A 17,547-nucleotide genomic window follows, 5' to 3' on the forward strand; every position below is an offset into this window, starting at 1 on the left:
TTATATGCACAACGCTACCACAATTCCCAGCAGTATGATGTTGATGTAAGTGAATTCACTTTCTCATTTTTGTTAGCCAACAGTCACACATACAGTGCAGGTGACATGCTGCAAGCAAAAAAAATGGCAAACACATCCATAAAAGTGCCGTAAGTAATGACAGCAGATATGGACTCCATGCTGTCATTTCAAGTAAATAAGGTATTATAAAACTGTTCACACAATACAATAGTTGGAACCAAACAGTACACACGTAATAATGTTTTGAAATGTTTATCACCATGCTAATTTTGCGTGTTTCCGAATAAAGAAAAGACCGACTGATGATGGGGATATTGTTACCGAAACCAGTTTGTGAAGAAAATAAATAACACAAAAGTGTTTTGCATCAAGGTGGGTCCACAATCCCCATTGTTTTTATGCAAACATTCACAAACTGAAGTGTTTCAATTGCCTTTTTGGTGATTTTGAGAAACACACAATCTTAATAGGATTCATCCAAAATTTTGACAAATATGTATCTCATGCAATTTATTTAAGAAGTCTAACACTCTCTCTCTCTCTCTCTCTCTCTCTCTCTCTCTCACACACACACACACACACAGTTAGTCACTTGCTTGCTTGCACCCTTCTGTATATGGAGGGTAATCTCAAGAAATGCTGTACAGATTTTTCAATAATAGATACACTAATGCACAAGGAAGGTTGTTGAATATAATTTATAAATATTTCATACAAATTGTCTGAACTATGATGAATTAAGTTTCAGTTGTGGAAACAACACCACTGTCATATAGTGAACCGCTGCCACAGCTTGAGAGAGCAGTGAGCTACATCTCCCCTCTCACTGATGTGGAGATACAGACTTTGAAATACTATGACAATTTCAGACCGGTAATCTGAGGGGAGCAGAAATTCGCAATTACAGTTGGCACCTTTAATTCACTGCAAACTCAACCCTTAAACAATAGGCAGTAAGTTACAGATGTTTGAAGCACTGAAATAAGTATGACCAAATGCAAAAAGATGACCTCCACATTATCAGGCTGTGATGGGAGACCTACATTTGAGAACATTTACAGAGCAGTAAACCATGAAAATCCAAAGTATGTGGTGTTTTATTTTTTTGTTACGAGCAAAACGTTTTCCGATAAACTATTTCAGCAACTTTGGTTCATCTACATCAGAAGATTATTTAACTAAGACGTAATTTCGTTTTTTTTTTATTATTATTAAATTCCATGCAATTGCACAGAAAACTAAGTCGTTTCAAGGTTAGGAAACGACAAACAATTCACTAACAGTTGCCAACAATGACATAAGCGTTTCTACATTCTTAATGAGAAGTAAACAAATTTAGTTGTATAATTTATCTTTGCTTCTCTGGATGTTCTGGAAATCTACTGCAGATACATGTTTGGGACATGTTTTATAGATACACCAGACCAATAGCAACATAGTAAATGGAAATCAAGCTCTACTTTAACCTCTTACAGTTTTGCAATGGCTTCGTATTAGCCAAGTTGCTAAATTTTAGGCAACATCTTTTATTAGCCGTAACTCTGTAACTAAACATTTACGGATCTATGTTTATATTAACTTTCTTCTTTAGTTTCACTTGTAGAACAACATATTAAAATATTTTCATATCTTTGTGAATCACCCTCTATATCCATACATATTGTACATACGAATGTATGTATGTATGTACGAGATGTAATCAAACTATTTCGGTAATTATTATTATTATTATTATTATTATTATTATTATTATTATTATTATTTACATAGCATTCCTTATTTATCATACTACCATCAGGTAGGAGCCCATGATGTACTAACCCACTGTAATCGAAGAAAACAGTGAGAAGAACCTTCACATGTGATTGAACTTGTCGAATTTTTTTCAGTCTTGGTTCTTCGCGCAGTTTCCATTGAGAAAATTGGGCCTCAGTTTCAACATAGTATCTATATACCGCAGCCAAAAATCTGCTTGTCATGACACGAAGGATATGCTAACATCACCAGCAACCTCCCTGATGGTGATTCGGTGATTTTCCGTAGCGATTTTCTTTACTCCTTCCACATTATCAACAGTAATTAATGTGCTAGGGCATCCAGAGCATTGTTTTCAATGTCTTCTCGATCCCCTTTGAAATGTTTAAATCATTCACAAACGCTTGTCTAACTCATAGTAGATTCGCAAAAGCCACAGTCAACATTTTGAATGCGGTGCTGCACTTTGTTCCAATTTTTACACAAAATTTAATGAAACTTCTTTGATCCATCTTTTTCAAAACTGGAAATTCATCAAGCACTTAGAAACACACATAACATTTTTAACTGTCAGCAATATGCTAAATATTCAAAACAACTGACAGTGCAAACATACATCCAAAAACAAACATATGTACCAAACGAGATAAAATAAATTTTGAAAATCAGATGTATAAAGCCTGCAAAATTAAGAAATGCCTCTTACTTTTTGATCACACCCTGAGCGAGTGTGTGCGTGTGCGTTTCCACATCTTCTAACGACTGGATGAATTCCAACCAAACTTGGTACACACATCCCTTACTGTCAGGCAAGAATCGCCGTTATACTCCAGGGAATACAAGGCCATAATGAGGTGTGTGGAAAACTGCCACATCATGCATGACTTTTTAATTTACCACTCTATGCACAGTAAATTTTGCAGACAGTATCCACATAAGCCACTGAATGTACCTACACAAATACATCATTGTACAACACACAGTTCAAGAGACATGATGTCAAACACTGAGAGGCATTAAAAAAAACAGGTCGCATCATGCATGAAACGTTAATACATTTATTCTTTACGACAACACTCCCGTAGTTGAGTCAACTTAAGGAAACACCTGGCATCTGGCAGTTCTTCTGACAGCTTTCAACTGCAAAGCGCAAATGGCTGTAGGTAAAAACAACATCCTAGCTATGGAGCAACGAAGAGGCATTCCCACAGAGATATTTAAAAAATTGTGTTGTGCACATGAAGCAGCTGTACTTATACATTTGTATATTATGGATATTTCTTCGCAAGATTGCGTCACGATTATGAAGGTGTTTTCACGAACACATGGAAATGAAATGTTTTTCATATTACACTGAAAACACAGTTACGTTTGTAAGGTAATTGGAAAAACGAATATACATGCAACGCCAGGTTTATCACCTAATACTTCTTATATATAACAGGTCAATGGCATACCGTGCCACTGCTTGGTTAATGGGACTACCTCCTATGCTTTTTCGAGATATGTTAACACTAAACACGTTTCCAAATTTCTATCATATGTTTTTCTGTCAGATGGCACTGAGATTTATTATGTTTCATTCACCTGAGAATATTCTTCTTTTTTTTTTTTTCTGCACTGCTGGTTCCACATTCACGTTACCAGCTGGTATACTGCCTGTTTGCACTCATTACTGTTCTCACTAAACAGCTTTTTGTAATGCTTCTACCACTCATCCACACTAATGATTGTTGTTGTTGTTGTGGTCTTCAGTCCTGAGACTGGTTTGATGCAGCTCTCCATGCTACTCTAACCTGTGCAAGTTTCTTCATCTCCCAGTACCTACTGCAACCTACATCCTTCTGAATCTGCTTAGTGTATTCATCTCTTGGTCTCCCACTACGATTTTTATCCTCCACACTGCCCTCCAGTACCAAATTGGTGATCCCTTGATGCCTCAGAACATGTCCTACCGACAGATCTCTTCTTCTAGTCAAGCTGTGCCACAAACTCCTCTTCTCCCCAAATCTGTTCAATACCTCCTCATTACTTATGTGATCTACCCATCTAATCTTCAGCATTCTTCTGTAGCACCACATTTCGATAGCTTCTATTCTCTTCTTGTCTAAACTATTTATCGTCCATGCTTCACTTCCATACATGGCTACACTCCATACAAATACTTTCAGAAACGACTTCCTGACACTTAAATCAATACTCGATGTTAACAAATTTCTCTTCTTCAGAAACACTTTCCTTGCCATTGCCAGTCTACATTTTATATCCTCTCCACTTCGACCATCATCAGCTATTTTGCTCCCCAAATAGCAAAACTCCTTTACTACATTAAGTGTCTCATTTCCTAATCTAATTCCCTCAGCATCACCCGACTTAATTCGACTACATTCCATTATCCTCGTTTTGCTTTTGTTGATGTTCATCTTATACCTTCCTTTCAAGGTACTGTCCATTCCGTTCAACTGCTCTTCCAAGTCCTTTGCTGTCTCTGACGGAATACAATGTCATCGGCGAACCTCAAAGTTTTTATTTCTTCTCCATGGATTTTAATACCTACTCCGAACTTTTCTTTTGTTTCCTTTACTGTTTGCTCAATATAGAGATTGAATAGCATCGGGGATAGGCTACAACCCTGTCTCACTCCCTTCCCAACCACTGCTTCCCTTTCATGTCCCTCGACTCTTATAACTGCCATCTGGTTTCTGTACAAATTGTAAATAACCTTTCGCTCCATGTATTTTACCCCTGCCACCTTCAGAATTTGAAAGAGAGTATTCCAGTCAACATTATCAAACACTTTCTCTAAGTCTACAAATGCTAGGAACGTAGGTTTGCCTTTCCTTAATCTAGCTTCTAAGATAAGTTGTAGGGTCAGTATTGCCTCACGTGTTCCAACATTTCTACGGAATCCAAACTGATCTTCCCCGAGGTCCGCTTCTACCAGTTTTTCCATTCGTCTGTAAAGAATTCGTGTTAGTATTTTGCAGCTGTGACTTATTAAACTGACAGTTCGGTAATTTTCACATCTGTCAACACCTGCTTTCTTTGGGATTGGAATTACTACATTCTTCTTGAAGTCTGAGGGAATTTCGCCTGTCTCATACATCTTACTCACCAGATGGTAGAGTTTTGTTAGGCCTGGCTCCCCCAAGGCTGTCAGTAGTTCTAATGGAATGTTGTCTACTCCCGGGGCCTTGTTTCGACTCAGGTCTTTCAGTGCTCTGTCAAACTCTTCACGCAGTATCATATCTCCCATTTCATCTTCATCTACCTCCTCTTCCATTTCCATAATATTGTACATCGCCCTTATATAGACCCTCTATATACTGCTTCCACCTTTTTGCCTTCCCTTCTTTGCTTAGAACTGGGTTTCCATCTGAGCTCTTGATATTCATGCAAGTGGTTCTCTTTTCTCCAAAGGTCTCTTTAATTTTCCTGTAGGCAGTATCTATCTTACCCCTCTTGAGATAAGCCTCTACATCCCTTACATTTGTCCTCTAGCCATCCCTGCTTAGCCATTTTGCACTTCCTGTCTATCTCATTTTTGAGACGTTTGTATTCCTTTTTGCCTGCTTCACTTACTGCATTTTTGTATTTTCTCCTATCATCAAGTAAATTCAGTATCTCTTTCGTTACCCAAGGATTTCTACTAGCCCTTGTCTTTTTACCTACTTGATCCTCTGCTGCCTTCACTATTTCATTCCTCAAAGCTACCCATTCTTCTTTACTGTATTTCTTTCCGCCACTCCCGTCAATTGTTCCCTTATGCTCTCCCTGAAACTCTGTACAACCTCTGGTTCTTTCAGTTTATCCAGGTCCCATCTCCTTAAATTCCCACCTTTTTGCAGTATCTTCAGTTTTAATCTACAGTTCATAACCAATAGATTGTGGTCAGAGTCCACATCTTCCCCTGGAAATGTCTTACAATTTAAAATCTGGTTCCTAAATCTCTGTCTTACCATTATATAATCTATCTGAAACCTTTTAGAATCTCCAGGGTTCTTCCATGTATACAACCTTATTTCATGATTCTTGAACCAAGTGTTAGCTATGATTAAGTTATGCTCTGTGCAAAATTCTACCAGGCGGCTTCCTCTTTCATTTCTTAGCCCCAATCCATATTCACCTACTATGTTTCCTTCTCTTCCTTTTCCTATTGTCGAATTCCAGTCACCCATGACTATTAAATTTTCGTCTCCCTTCACTTCCTGAATAATTTCTTTTATCTCATCATACATTTCATCAATTTCTTCATAATCTGCAGAGCTAGTTGGCATATAAACTTGTACTACTGTAGTAGGCGTGGGCTGCGTGTCTATCTTGGCCACAATAATGCATTCACTATGCTGTTTGTAGTAGCTTACCCGCACTCCTATTTTCCTATTCATTATTAAAGCTACTCCTGCATTACCCCTATTTGATTTTGTATTTATGATCCTGTATTCGCCTGACCAAAAGTCTTGTTCCTCCTGCCACCGAACACTAATTCCCACTATATCTAACTTTAACCTATCCATTTCCCTTTTTAAATTTTCTAACCTACCTGCCCGATTAAGGGATCTGACATTCCACGCTCCGATCCGTAGAACGCCAGTTTTCTCTCTCTTGATAACGACGACGTCCTCTTGAGTAGTCCCCGCCCGGAGATCTGAATGGGGGACTATTTTACCTCCGGAATATTTTACCCAAGAGGACGCCATCATCATTTAATCATACAGTAAAGCTGCATACCCTCGGGAAAAATAACAGCTGTAGTTTCCCCTTGCTTTCAGCCGTTCGCAGTACCAAAACAGCAAGGCCGTTTTGGTTAGTGTTACAGGGCCAGGTCAGTTAATCATCCAGACTGTTGCCCCTGCAACTACTGAAAAGGCTGCTGCCCCTCTTCAGGAACCACACGTTTGTCTGGCCTCTCAACAGATACCCCTCCGTTGTGGTTGCACCTATGGTACGGCTATCTGTATCGTTGAGGCACGCAAGCCTCCCCACCAATGGCAAGGTCCATGGTTCATGGGGGGGACTAATGATTAGGGCAGTAGATTTCTCTCTGCTACCTGCTGTAAGGTGTTTTATTGTTCTTTAGGCATATCTTATTTTGGTACTTCTCACATACCTATTGATCTCCTCACTCTTTTGCGCCCACATCACCTGTTTTGCTCCTTAAATTTCTTTTTTAACCCTTCTGTTGCAGCTTTCATAGTACTCCCTACCCTGGCTCTCCTGTGTGCTTCCCCACTTCTGATATAAATGTTTCTTCTCTTTCTCTATTTCCTCAACACCATTTTTCCACCATTCTGGATCCATATTCTCAGAACTATCCTTTATGCCTCGCGACTCTCACGCTGCACTATGAATGCATTCGTTCATTTCACTGTACAACGTTGCTGTCATAGATTCGTAGATGCTCGTAATACACTCCTGGAAATTGAAATAAGAACACCGTGAATTCATTGTCCCAGGAAGGGGAAACTTTATTGACACATTCCTGGGGTCAGATACATCACATGATCACACTGACAGAACCACAGGCACATAGACACAGGCAACAGAGCATGCACAATGTCGGCACTAGTACAGTGTATATCCACCTTTCGCAGCAATGCAGGCTGCTATTCTCCCATGGAGACGATCGTAGAGATGCTGGATGTAGTCCTGTGGAACGGCTTGCCATGCCATTTCCACCTGGCGCCCCTCAGTTGGACCAGCGTTCGTGCTGGACGTGCAGACCGCGTGAGACGACGCTTCATCCAGTCCCAAACATGCTCAATGGGGGACAGATCCGGAGATCTTGCTGGCCAGGGTAGTTGACTTACACCTTCTAGAGCACGTTGGGTGGCACGGGATACATGCGGACGTGCATTGTCCTGTTGGAACAGCAAGTTCCGTTGCCGGTCTAGGAATGGTAGAACGATGGGTTCAATGACGGTTTGGATGTACCGTGCACTATTCAGTGTCCCCTCGACGATCACCAGTGGTGTACGGCCAGTGTAGGAGATCGCTCCCCACACCATGATGCCGGGTGTTGGCCCTGTGTGCCTCGGTCGTATGCAGTCCTGATTGTGGCGCTCACCTGCACGGCGCCAAACACGCATACGACCATCATTGGCACCAAGGCAGAAGCGACTCTCATCGCTGAAGACGACACGTCTCCATTCGTCCCTCCATTCACGCCTGTCGCGACACCACTGGAGGCGGGCTGCACGATGTTGGGGCGTGAGCGGAAGACGGCCTAACGGTGTGCGGGACCGTAGCCCAGCTTCATGGAGACGGTTGCAAATGGTCCTCGCCGATACCCCAGGAGCAACAGTGTCCCTAATTTGCTGGGAAGTGGCGGTGCGGTCCCCTACGGCACTGCGTAGGATCCTACGGTCTTGGCGTGCATCCGTGCGTCGCTGCGGTCCGGTCCCAGGTCGACGGGCACGTGCACCTTCCGCCGACCACTGGCGACAACATCGATGTACTGTGGAGACCTCACGCCCCACGTGTTCAGCAATTCGGCGGTACGTCCACCCGGCCTTCCGCATGCCCACTATACGCCCTCGCTCAAAGTCCGTCAACTGCACATACGGTTCACGTCCACACTGTCGCGGCATGCTACCAGTGTTAAAGACTGCGATGGAGCTCCGTATGCCACGGCAAACTGGCTGACACTGACGGCGGCAGTGCACAAATGCTGCGCAGCTAGCGCCATTCGACGGCCAACACCGCGGGTCCTGGTGTGTCCGCTGTGCCGTGCGTGTGATCATTGCTTGTACAGCCCTCTCGCAGTGTCCGGAGCAAGTATGGTGGGTCTGACACACCGGTGTCAATGTGTTCTTTTTTCCATTTCCAGGAGTGTATTATTTAATTTGTAGGCCAATCTTGTATTGTATAGGAATACCACAGAATTTTGCAAACTTCCTAAATTATATTTGGATGCTTCAGCTATTTTGCTGTGGTTTTCATTCTTGCTGTAGGTGTTGCTTTTCGTATAGAAAACTTTTCCTTCGACAATAAAATGGTCTGCTCCACATTCTGTACTTCTGTAGGCTCTTAACATCTTACATCTCTAATTCTGAACTTTGTTGCTTTATCATACAGTCTGTTATGTATGTTACATAAATATACCTAGGAGCAATCTCGAAGGACTGTATTTTTCAGTGAGGAAAGTATTCATTCTGTATCCTAAATGAGAACACTTCACAAAAGTCAAGCATTCTTCCTCCACTTTTGTACCTGTTTCTTCCTCATGTCTTCCTATGAACTAACTGTTTTTTGCCTTTCCTGTCTGGGAATTAGTGTCCCCCATACGGTATCTGTCTTTCTGTGTATTAATTTCATCAAATCTTTACAAAACAGCATCTTTGATTATGTTATCAGTGCCATCAGTCAGTTCTAAGGACATAAACCTTTTCTGCATGCTACCCTTCAGTTTCTGACGTATTATGATTGATACTCCTCTACTGGCTCTTTCACTTTTACTAATTCTTCTATAAAAATGGACATACCGACCAACTCCTTCATTTCCGGTACCCTTCGCTTTCATCTATGTTAGAACAAAGAAGTCTACTTTAATTCTTTCCAGTTCATCAAAAACCTCTTTTCCTTTTTGATTCATGCTTTGTATGTTCCAAGTTGTGAAGTTCATTAGCCTTTCTTTTGCCTGCGTCATTTAACCAGAATTCTGTTTTGTTTCCACGACATAGTGCTGAGATTTTCAGTGGAGATTCATTATTTTCCAAGAGATGGGTTACTAGGCCAAAGCATTTGACCCACCCTCGAGGACCAGAATTTTCTGTAAGGGCATATGCCCCTTAGCCATAATATTCTAGCTTTAAAGCACTGGAATCTCAAATCTGACATCTTCTGTCTGTTACATGATGCACACTAACTGCACACCGTGCATTGCCCAGAGGATACACCACGGACGTGGAAGTAGGCCGTGTACACAGAGTTGATAATTGATTGTGCATTTCTTAAGGTTTCAATGTTATGCAGATATTAGTAACATACATTACCCCCGTTACCCCGTTCTAACTTTGTTTTTTAAAGAGACTTAAAGGATTTAAATTAACTTCAACTGCTCTAGCAAACAACATAATTTATTGAGTCTATCAGTAGATCAGGTTCCACTTGGCACGGGCTGCTCCTCAATAGGTATCCGAAGGCGAGGCTTGCAAAGCTTATAGGTGACAGTGTAGTGGATAGTGGTGGGATCACCCGTGGAAAAATTCCTGTAGCAGTTGGTGTTAGAGTTGCAACTTTTTTAGATTGAAGTCAGTTGATACGTATACCTGCTTAAGGGAAGTCCTTCTAACTAAGGGCACACTTTCAGTGGACATCGTGTTTCCGAGCAGGGAAGGAATTAGCACATTTCATCGAAACATAAGAGGTATTAGAGATAAAGTTAGTAAACTGCGTACAGATGGTGACTCTTAAATTATTGGTATATCGGAGCACCACTTAAATAATTTGATGATTCAGAGGCTTCTTTTACCAGGATACAAATTAGCTGGCTGGTTTTCAAAGAGTTCTTTGCGGGATGGGAGATGGGTTATATATGAAGCGGGGAGGAGGGGGGGGGCGAACCAAACAAACAAACAGTATTCCATTTGAGCCCATAGATGTATCACAACACTGCACTGAACAGATATTTGAATGTTGTGCAGGGGCAGTTGAATTTAGAGAAACTAAATGTCTAATTGTTATTGTTTATAGGTCCCTTAACTCTCACTTCAGAGCATTTCTGCTCAAGCTAGAGAGGGTTCTTGATTCACTTCTGTCAGTAAAAGGGTGAATGGCCTTTCAGACCATGATCCACACATTTTGACACTAAAAGGCTTTTGTACTCAAACAAATGTCACATATAATTACAAACTATGTAGGAAAGTTAATCCAACAGCAACAAAGAGTTTTTTAAACCTTGTCAAGAAACAGGAGTGGCAGGTTGTTTATAGTGCCAATAACATAGATGATAAATATAATGCTTTCCTTAACACATTTCTCATGCTCTTTGTGAGTTGCTTTCCATTAGAATGTTCTAAACGGGGTACTAGCAGTAACAGGCAGCCCGGGTGGCTGACTAGTGGTTTAAGGGTATCTGTAGAACGAAGCAGGAATTATATCACAATGTTTGAAGTAGTCGCAATCAAGCTGCAGTAGCCCATTACAAACAGTAATGTAAGGTACTTAAAAATGTTATTACGAAGGCAATGAGTATGCGGTATGCAAATAGAATAGCTAATTCACAGGATAAAATTAAAACCATATGGTCAGTTGTGAAGGAAGTGTCTGGTCAGCAGCACAAGGTCGACGATACAAAGTCAGTTCGTAGTAAAAATATTTCTGTTACTGATAAATCAGATATATGTACACAGTATTTAACAATCATTTTCTGAGCATTGTTGATGAATTAAATAAAAATTTAGTTTCTACAGGAAATCATAACTTTCTTGGCAAATGCCTTTCCGAGATTGATGTCTGAAATACTCCCCTATGATACAGACAAGGGGAAAACTGAATCAATAATTAAATCGCTGAAGACTAAGGACTCTCACAGATATGATGAAGTGCCTAGCAGAATATTAAAGTACAGTGTTGCACATCGTAGCCTTGTATTTAGCCTATTTGTAAGTTTTCCTTTAGGAATAGTCAGTTTCCTGAACTATTAAAATACTCAGTAGTAAAACCACTTTATAAAAAGGGAGAAATGGAAAATGTAGACAATTTTATATCTATTTCTATGCCACAGTGCTTGCTAAAGTTATTGATAAGACTGTGTATGTGAGGATAATTGACCATTTTATGTCACACAATTTGCTATCAAATGAACAGTTCAGATTTAGAAGTCGTTTTACAACTGAAAGTGCTATATTCTCTCTTCTCTGTGAGGTACTGGATGGGTTAAACTAAAGGTTTCAAATGCTAGGCATATTTTTTTATTTAACTAAGACGTTTCATTGTGTCGATCACAAAATATTGCTCCAAAAGCTGGACCATTACGGAATACAGGGAGCAGCTCACAACTGATTCACTTACTTTAGCAACATGCTGAGAATGGCTGTGATGTGAGGCGTGAGTGGGGCACAGTCAGTGTTGGGGCCACTCCTGTTCCTTATTTATATAAACGATATGCCCCGTAGTATTATGGATAACTCTAAAATATTTCTGTTTGCTGGTAGTAAAGGTTGTTGTGTGCAACATTGGCTCAGTTCACGGCGTAAGTTCATGGCTTGTAAAAAATAAACTAGTTTTCAATCACAGTAATACCCAATTTCTACAGTCTCTAACAAAGAGTCCAACAAAACCTGACGTTTTAATTTCACAGATATGGGATATGATTAGTGAAACTGAACAGTTCAAATCACTAGGTGTTCAGGTAGATAGTAAACAAACTGTCATGGGAAGCCCACATTCAAGATCTTGTTCAAAGACGTAATGCTACAATTTTTACTATTCGAACTGTATCTGAAGTGAGTGATTGTTCGACACGAAAATTAGTCTACTTTGCTTATTTTCATTTGCTTATGTTTAACGGTATTATATTTTAGGGTAATTCTTCCCCTTCTAAAAGGATATTTTTGGCTCAGAAACAAGCAGTTCGGGCAATAAGTGGTTTATGTTCACAAACCCCTTGTCGACCCCTGTTTACGAGTCTGGGTATTTTGACACTGGCCTCTCAATATAAGTATTCCTTTCTGTCATTTCTTGTTAACAATATTAGCTTATTCCCAAGAATAAGCAGCTTTCACTCAGTTAATACTCCCCAGAAATCATACCTGCATTTGGACCAGACTTCCTTAACTTTGTGCAGAAAGGTGTGCAGTATATTGCTGCATCCACTTTCAATAAGCTACCACTCGAATTCAAAAATCTTAGCAGTAATCCCTGCACTTTCAAATCGAAACTGAGGAGCTTCCTCATGGGTCACTCCTAGTCTGCTGAGGAGTTCTTTGAAAAATTAAGCTGATCCTTGTAGTATTGTTGATTGTGTTTACTTAAACTTATGGCTTGACTTTTTTCGGGTTGACTTGACATGTAAATAATTGGAGATGATTGTTACGCTTTTATACATATGAATGCAGCAGAGGCTTTTGGTGACATATCTGACAAATGGACTGGATTTTTTGCCTTGAACACCATATTGCAGTTACATTAGCATCAAATTATTCGCCTAATACATTACATGTAACAACCACAGATTTCGTGTAGGAGTATGAAAAACACTCTCCAAAGAGTACTGCTTGATACACTGTATCGAGATTATGTCATCGTATATTTACAATGACGTATATTCCTTTCACATTTTTTGTGTCACAATTTCAAATAATTCAGAGCTGTCTGATAATCGAAGCTGGATACACTATTTCATTATCAAGACTGCACAGCTAGAAAATTTAAAAATATCATACATATACATTTCAATTGACCATGAAAGATAACAATTTTTGCAATCCGTTTTTTGAATGAAATATCAAAAATTATCAAATAGAAAGTTTTAGTAAGACACTAAGTAAAAGTTATTATTAAAACTGAAAACAAATGGTTCAAATGGCTCTGAGCACTATGGGACTCAACATCTGTGGTCATAAGTCCCCTAGAACTTAGAACTACTTAAACCTAACTAACCTAAGGACATCACACACATCCATGTCCGAGGCAGGATTCGAACCTGCGACCGTAGCAGTCGCGCGGTTCCTGACTGAGCGCCTAGAACCGCTAGACCACCGCGGCCGGCAACTGAAAACAAATCCGCAGTTATCTTTAACATGAATTACAAGGTTGAAACCCCTGTTATCAAAATTATTAATTTAGTAGAAATCTGCACATTGTAAAACCAATTTTTTTTTTTTTTTTTTTTTTGAGATCTTAATCCACAAAAAATTGTATGAAAAGTAAGCACATACCAATTTCAAGATTGAGGTATGACAAGATTTCATAAGTTAAAAGCCAGTGTTTCATTCCACAGTTTTGAAAATACGACCCGGGTCCCTCACTAAAAAACGGATATCAAACCAATTGCACCAGACAAGTAACTTTTTGATTAATACTTGAGTGTAATCTTCTTGTTGTAACTTTTAAGATTTAACAGAATTACTTTAATTAATCTGCACATTGTTGCAGTCGTGTGTGTGATTGCAGATAAGAGGAGTTATATTTGAACCCCAAATACACACTGCTTCAAACCGTGCCGTTTTTGGACACCGATTCACACAGAACAACACACTGAACAGCTGACTAGCTTAACGCAGTTGATATCTGCGAGTATCTCTAATACTTACAACCACTTTCCTTCCTTCGACAGCTCTAAAGATTAATACTAAAAAGAATGAAGCTTGCACGATGTTACTACACATATTCTACAACTCCCAGCTTACCTATTGTTGCCAGAAAGTTGCCTTGTCGCTTCCTCCACCTAAAAACACGAGAAGATATATCAGTTACCGGAAGCACGAAAATGAGAGGTGAAATAAAAGCTGTGGTAACGTTGCTGACACATCAGTTACATCGTTTTGTGCTTAGTTTCTCCAAAACTTTGACTAATGCTACTTAATTAAATGCTGGAAAGAGAATGCACACATTTCACACAGCTTCTTTCCACCACCAAAATATCCTCTAGCATCTACCTCTTCCACTTCATGCACCCCCAATATTAAAACAAATGATAACAGTACCAAACAAATTCCAGACAATGTATTTCTGTAAATACAGAGACTGCTCCGTCCTCACAGGCTTCCCCCGCAGTTACCGGGACTTTAAGTACAGCATCCACACATCAATTTTCTGAAGCATTACGACGGAACTCTCAAAAACACTCTAAGAAATCATCTTTGAAGACTACAAGATTTTCAAGTGCTGTTAAATATAAAACTTTTCCATTTATTTAATATACTACCAATGCCTGGTAGCCAAGTGTGTTTTATACTTTTTTCTCCACTTCAATTTAAATTCTATACTCATTATCAATTGGAAGTGTTTGCTAACAAATACTGAGCCATATTTTTTTAATAAAAATAACTTATTTTTATTTTCGGGTCATCTATACTACTACATAAAGGCAAGTTGTCATTTAGCAAATGTATCTGAAAGTTCGTGACGAGTTTACTTCATATTTTCATGTGACACTCTGACAAACATTCAGACAGACACAGGCTTCTTATATTTTTAAGGTATATGATACATAAATATGTATTTAATACAGAAAGGGGAACATTGTTACCAAGTCTCCAAAAGTTTCTGACCAATATAATTCAAATTTTTCACAATACCGTAATAAATGTTCAGATGGATTTAGGCCGTATATTTTTTTTTAACCAACAATGTGTAGGTTTTCTGTTAGAATGCACTGTGAGAAAGAAAATATTGTGCTTTACTGTGAAAATGTGCAGCTTCATTTTCCTTCTCAGAATCAGTTACAACTACAACATTAGAGCACAGATACTATAAGACAATTTGTGCGTACTGTACACAGGGTGACACATGAAAAGTGGTCTCAAGTATAGTCTGTTCACAAATTACGCAGGAATTGTTGCTCGCCACGAGCAGACAACAACATGTAGATAAACTTGTACAAATCACATAATAAACAAATAACCAGTAAGCTAACATAAGCAACAGCTTCAAAATAATAGACGATAACTCGCGGGCTACAAGGAGCAGTCTAGTACTCCTTTTACATAATTTCAAACAAATATTGTATACACAACAATGTCACTTTTCGCTCACTGTCAGTTCTATAGAAATTGGGAAAGTTGTGTTTATGGATTACTATGCACATGTACACTTTCACAAAAAGTGCCACAACTGTAGTAACAAATCTGTTAACTTTTGTTACATTTGTGCATATGTTATTTGTGGTTCGAGAAGGCAACCGTTGACTAAAGTAGTGAACAAATTTTACACCTCATATTTCAACTGTCTAAAGAAAAAAAGGAAGGAAGATTTGGGTTTAAAATTCCCACTGACATCGAGGCCATTAGAGACTGTCCACAAACTCTGATCATTTCGAGGATAGGAAAGGGAACAGGCTGTGCACTTTCGAAGGAATCGTACCGGCATTTGCCTGAAGTGATTTCGGGAAGTCGGATAAAACCTCAATCTGGATGTCAGGATGCAGATTTGAAATGTCATCCTCTCGAATTTGGGTCCGGTACACTAACCGTCGCACCACCTCACCCGATCGGGTATCAAGTTGGTGACCGAGATAAATTGTGGGCTCCTGACACATCTCATGCCTCTCCTTCCCGTATACGAATGTACGGATGTGTGGTAAAAATGTCTCCACAAAGTTTTGTGCAACTGCTATTTGACACAAACCTACAAATCGTACATCGGCTCACCATTTTTGTACAGTACCTCCTTCGAGCAGAGGAATGACTAGCAAGAGGAGGAGAAATATTCGATACCCTGACATCGCTCCAGTCTTTCGACCTGTGGCTCGAGGAAAGACTGCCAGTTTCTGATCCCCTACACGTATCACCGTCGATCGGCGATAGCGACCGTGTCGCACCTGCACGTACAGTTGAAAAACTGCACCGGCCCTACATTTACACCGGCATCGTCATCTGGAGAACCACACGTCAAACAGTGTGAGCTCAATGATGTGATTAGGGTTCTAGGTCTTCCAAAGCATAACATGCGATTCGGAGCCAACATTACCTTCTGCAGTGACACTGACGGGTCATCGAAAGAGCCGAGTGTCGGAAATAAATGAGACGAGTGGAGACACACTACAGGTGACTCTGTACAAGCGTTAAGGCAGTACTGTTACACAACAGTAATGGAAGCCCATCCATCCCTATTCCGTACGGTGCCTCAATTAAAAAAAAAAAAAGTGCCATGTCGAAATCCGCTGTAAACTGTGTTAATTACAGTAAGCACATGCGCCTAGTACGTGGAGATTTCAAAGTCAGCGTGACGATGCCGGGTTTGTGAGGGGCTTACACTAAGTACCGATGCTACCTGTGTGAGTGTGACAGTTGTGCGAGAAAAAACTCTATACACAGACGAAATGGCCTCCGCGAACAGCTCTGGTGCCCGGGTCAAAAAATATTGCCAAAGAACCCCTAGTGAGTCCAAACAAAATTGTTCTCTCACCACTGCACATTAAGACGGGATTCATTACAGCATTTGTTAATGCCGTGTACACGAACGAAGCAGCATTCCAGTATTTACATTAGAAGTTTCCACAGCTCAACCGAGAGAAGACAGCAGAGGGTATCGCGGTCGGTCGCCGATAAGGCAGTGCTGGGCGACACACACTGTGTCACCACTTAGGCCCCAATCAGATGCACACTTAACACTGTTTCTGTAATATAACAATACTGTTCTCGGGAAATAGGAGAGCCGAGAATTACAGGGACTTCTCAGATGAACTTATTCGTGCTTATACGGTCACCAGTTGCAATACGATGCTGAAGATGCACTTTCTCGACTCCCACCTCGACGTGTTCCCACAGAACCGCGGTGCACTCGGCAACGAGCAGTTCCGCCGGGACACGTCTCTCGAGGAACAGGACAGCGGATTACGACTATGTCGGCCGGTTTCTACTAGACGTTACACAGAGATGGTCCACACGTCACCCACAAGAGGACCGCACAGTAACAGTGCAAGTATACTAGTCAAATTCAGTTAACGTATCGATCGTATCGATTACGGTAGCAGTATAAGTCAAACGTGAAGTCCCGTCTCACTTTTAGTTCCGAGCTAGGAGACAATTTTAAACGTGATATTTGTGTTTGGCATACCAAATTTTATAAAGACCTTCTACAGACCTTCGGATTCTCCAAAAAATC

At 40.3% G+C, this 17,547-nt stretch overlaps 1 protein-coding gene across 1 annotated transcript in view; it reads right to left on the reverse strand.

The window, feature by feature from the left end:
- The window catches only part of LOC126213359 (uncharacterized), a 189,382-nt gene that overhangs the window by 64,127 nt on the left and 107,708 nt on the right, over positions 1-17,547 (reverse strand). Inside the window, exon 9 of the mRNA XM_049941063.1 lies at positions 14,130-14,167. Coding sequence (XP_049797020.1) covers positions 14,130-14,167 — 38 coding nt within the window. The remainder of the gene's footprint in view (positions 1-14,129; positions 14,168-17,547) is intronic.

Source organism: Schistocerca nitens, chromosome 11 (assembly GCF_023898315.1).
Source record: "Schistocerca nitens isolate TAMUIC-IGC-003100 chromosome 11, iqSchNite1.1, whole genome shotgun sequence".
In the NCBI taxonomy this organism is placed as follows: Eukaryota; Metazoa; Arthropoda; class Insecta; order Orthoptera; family Acrididae; genus Schistocerca; species Schistocerca nitens.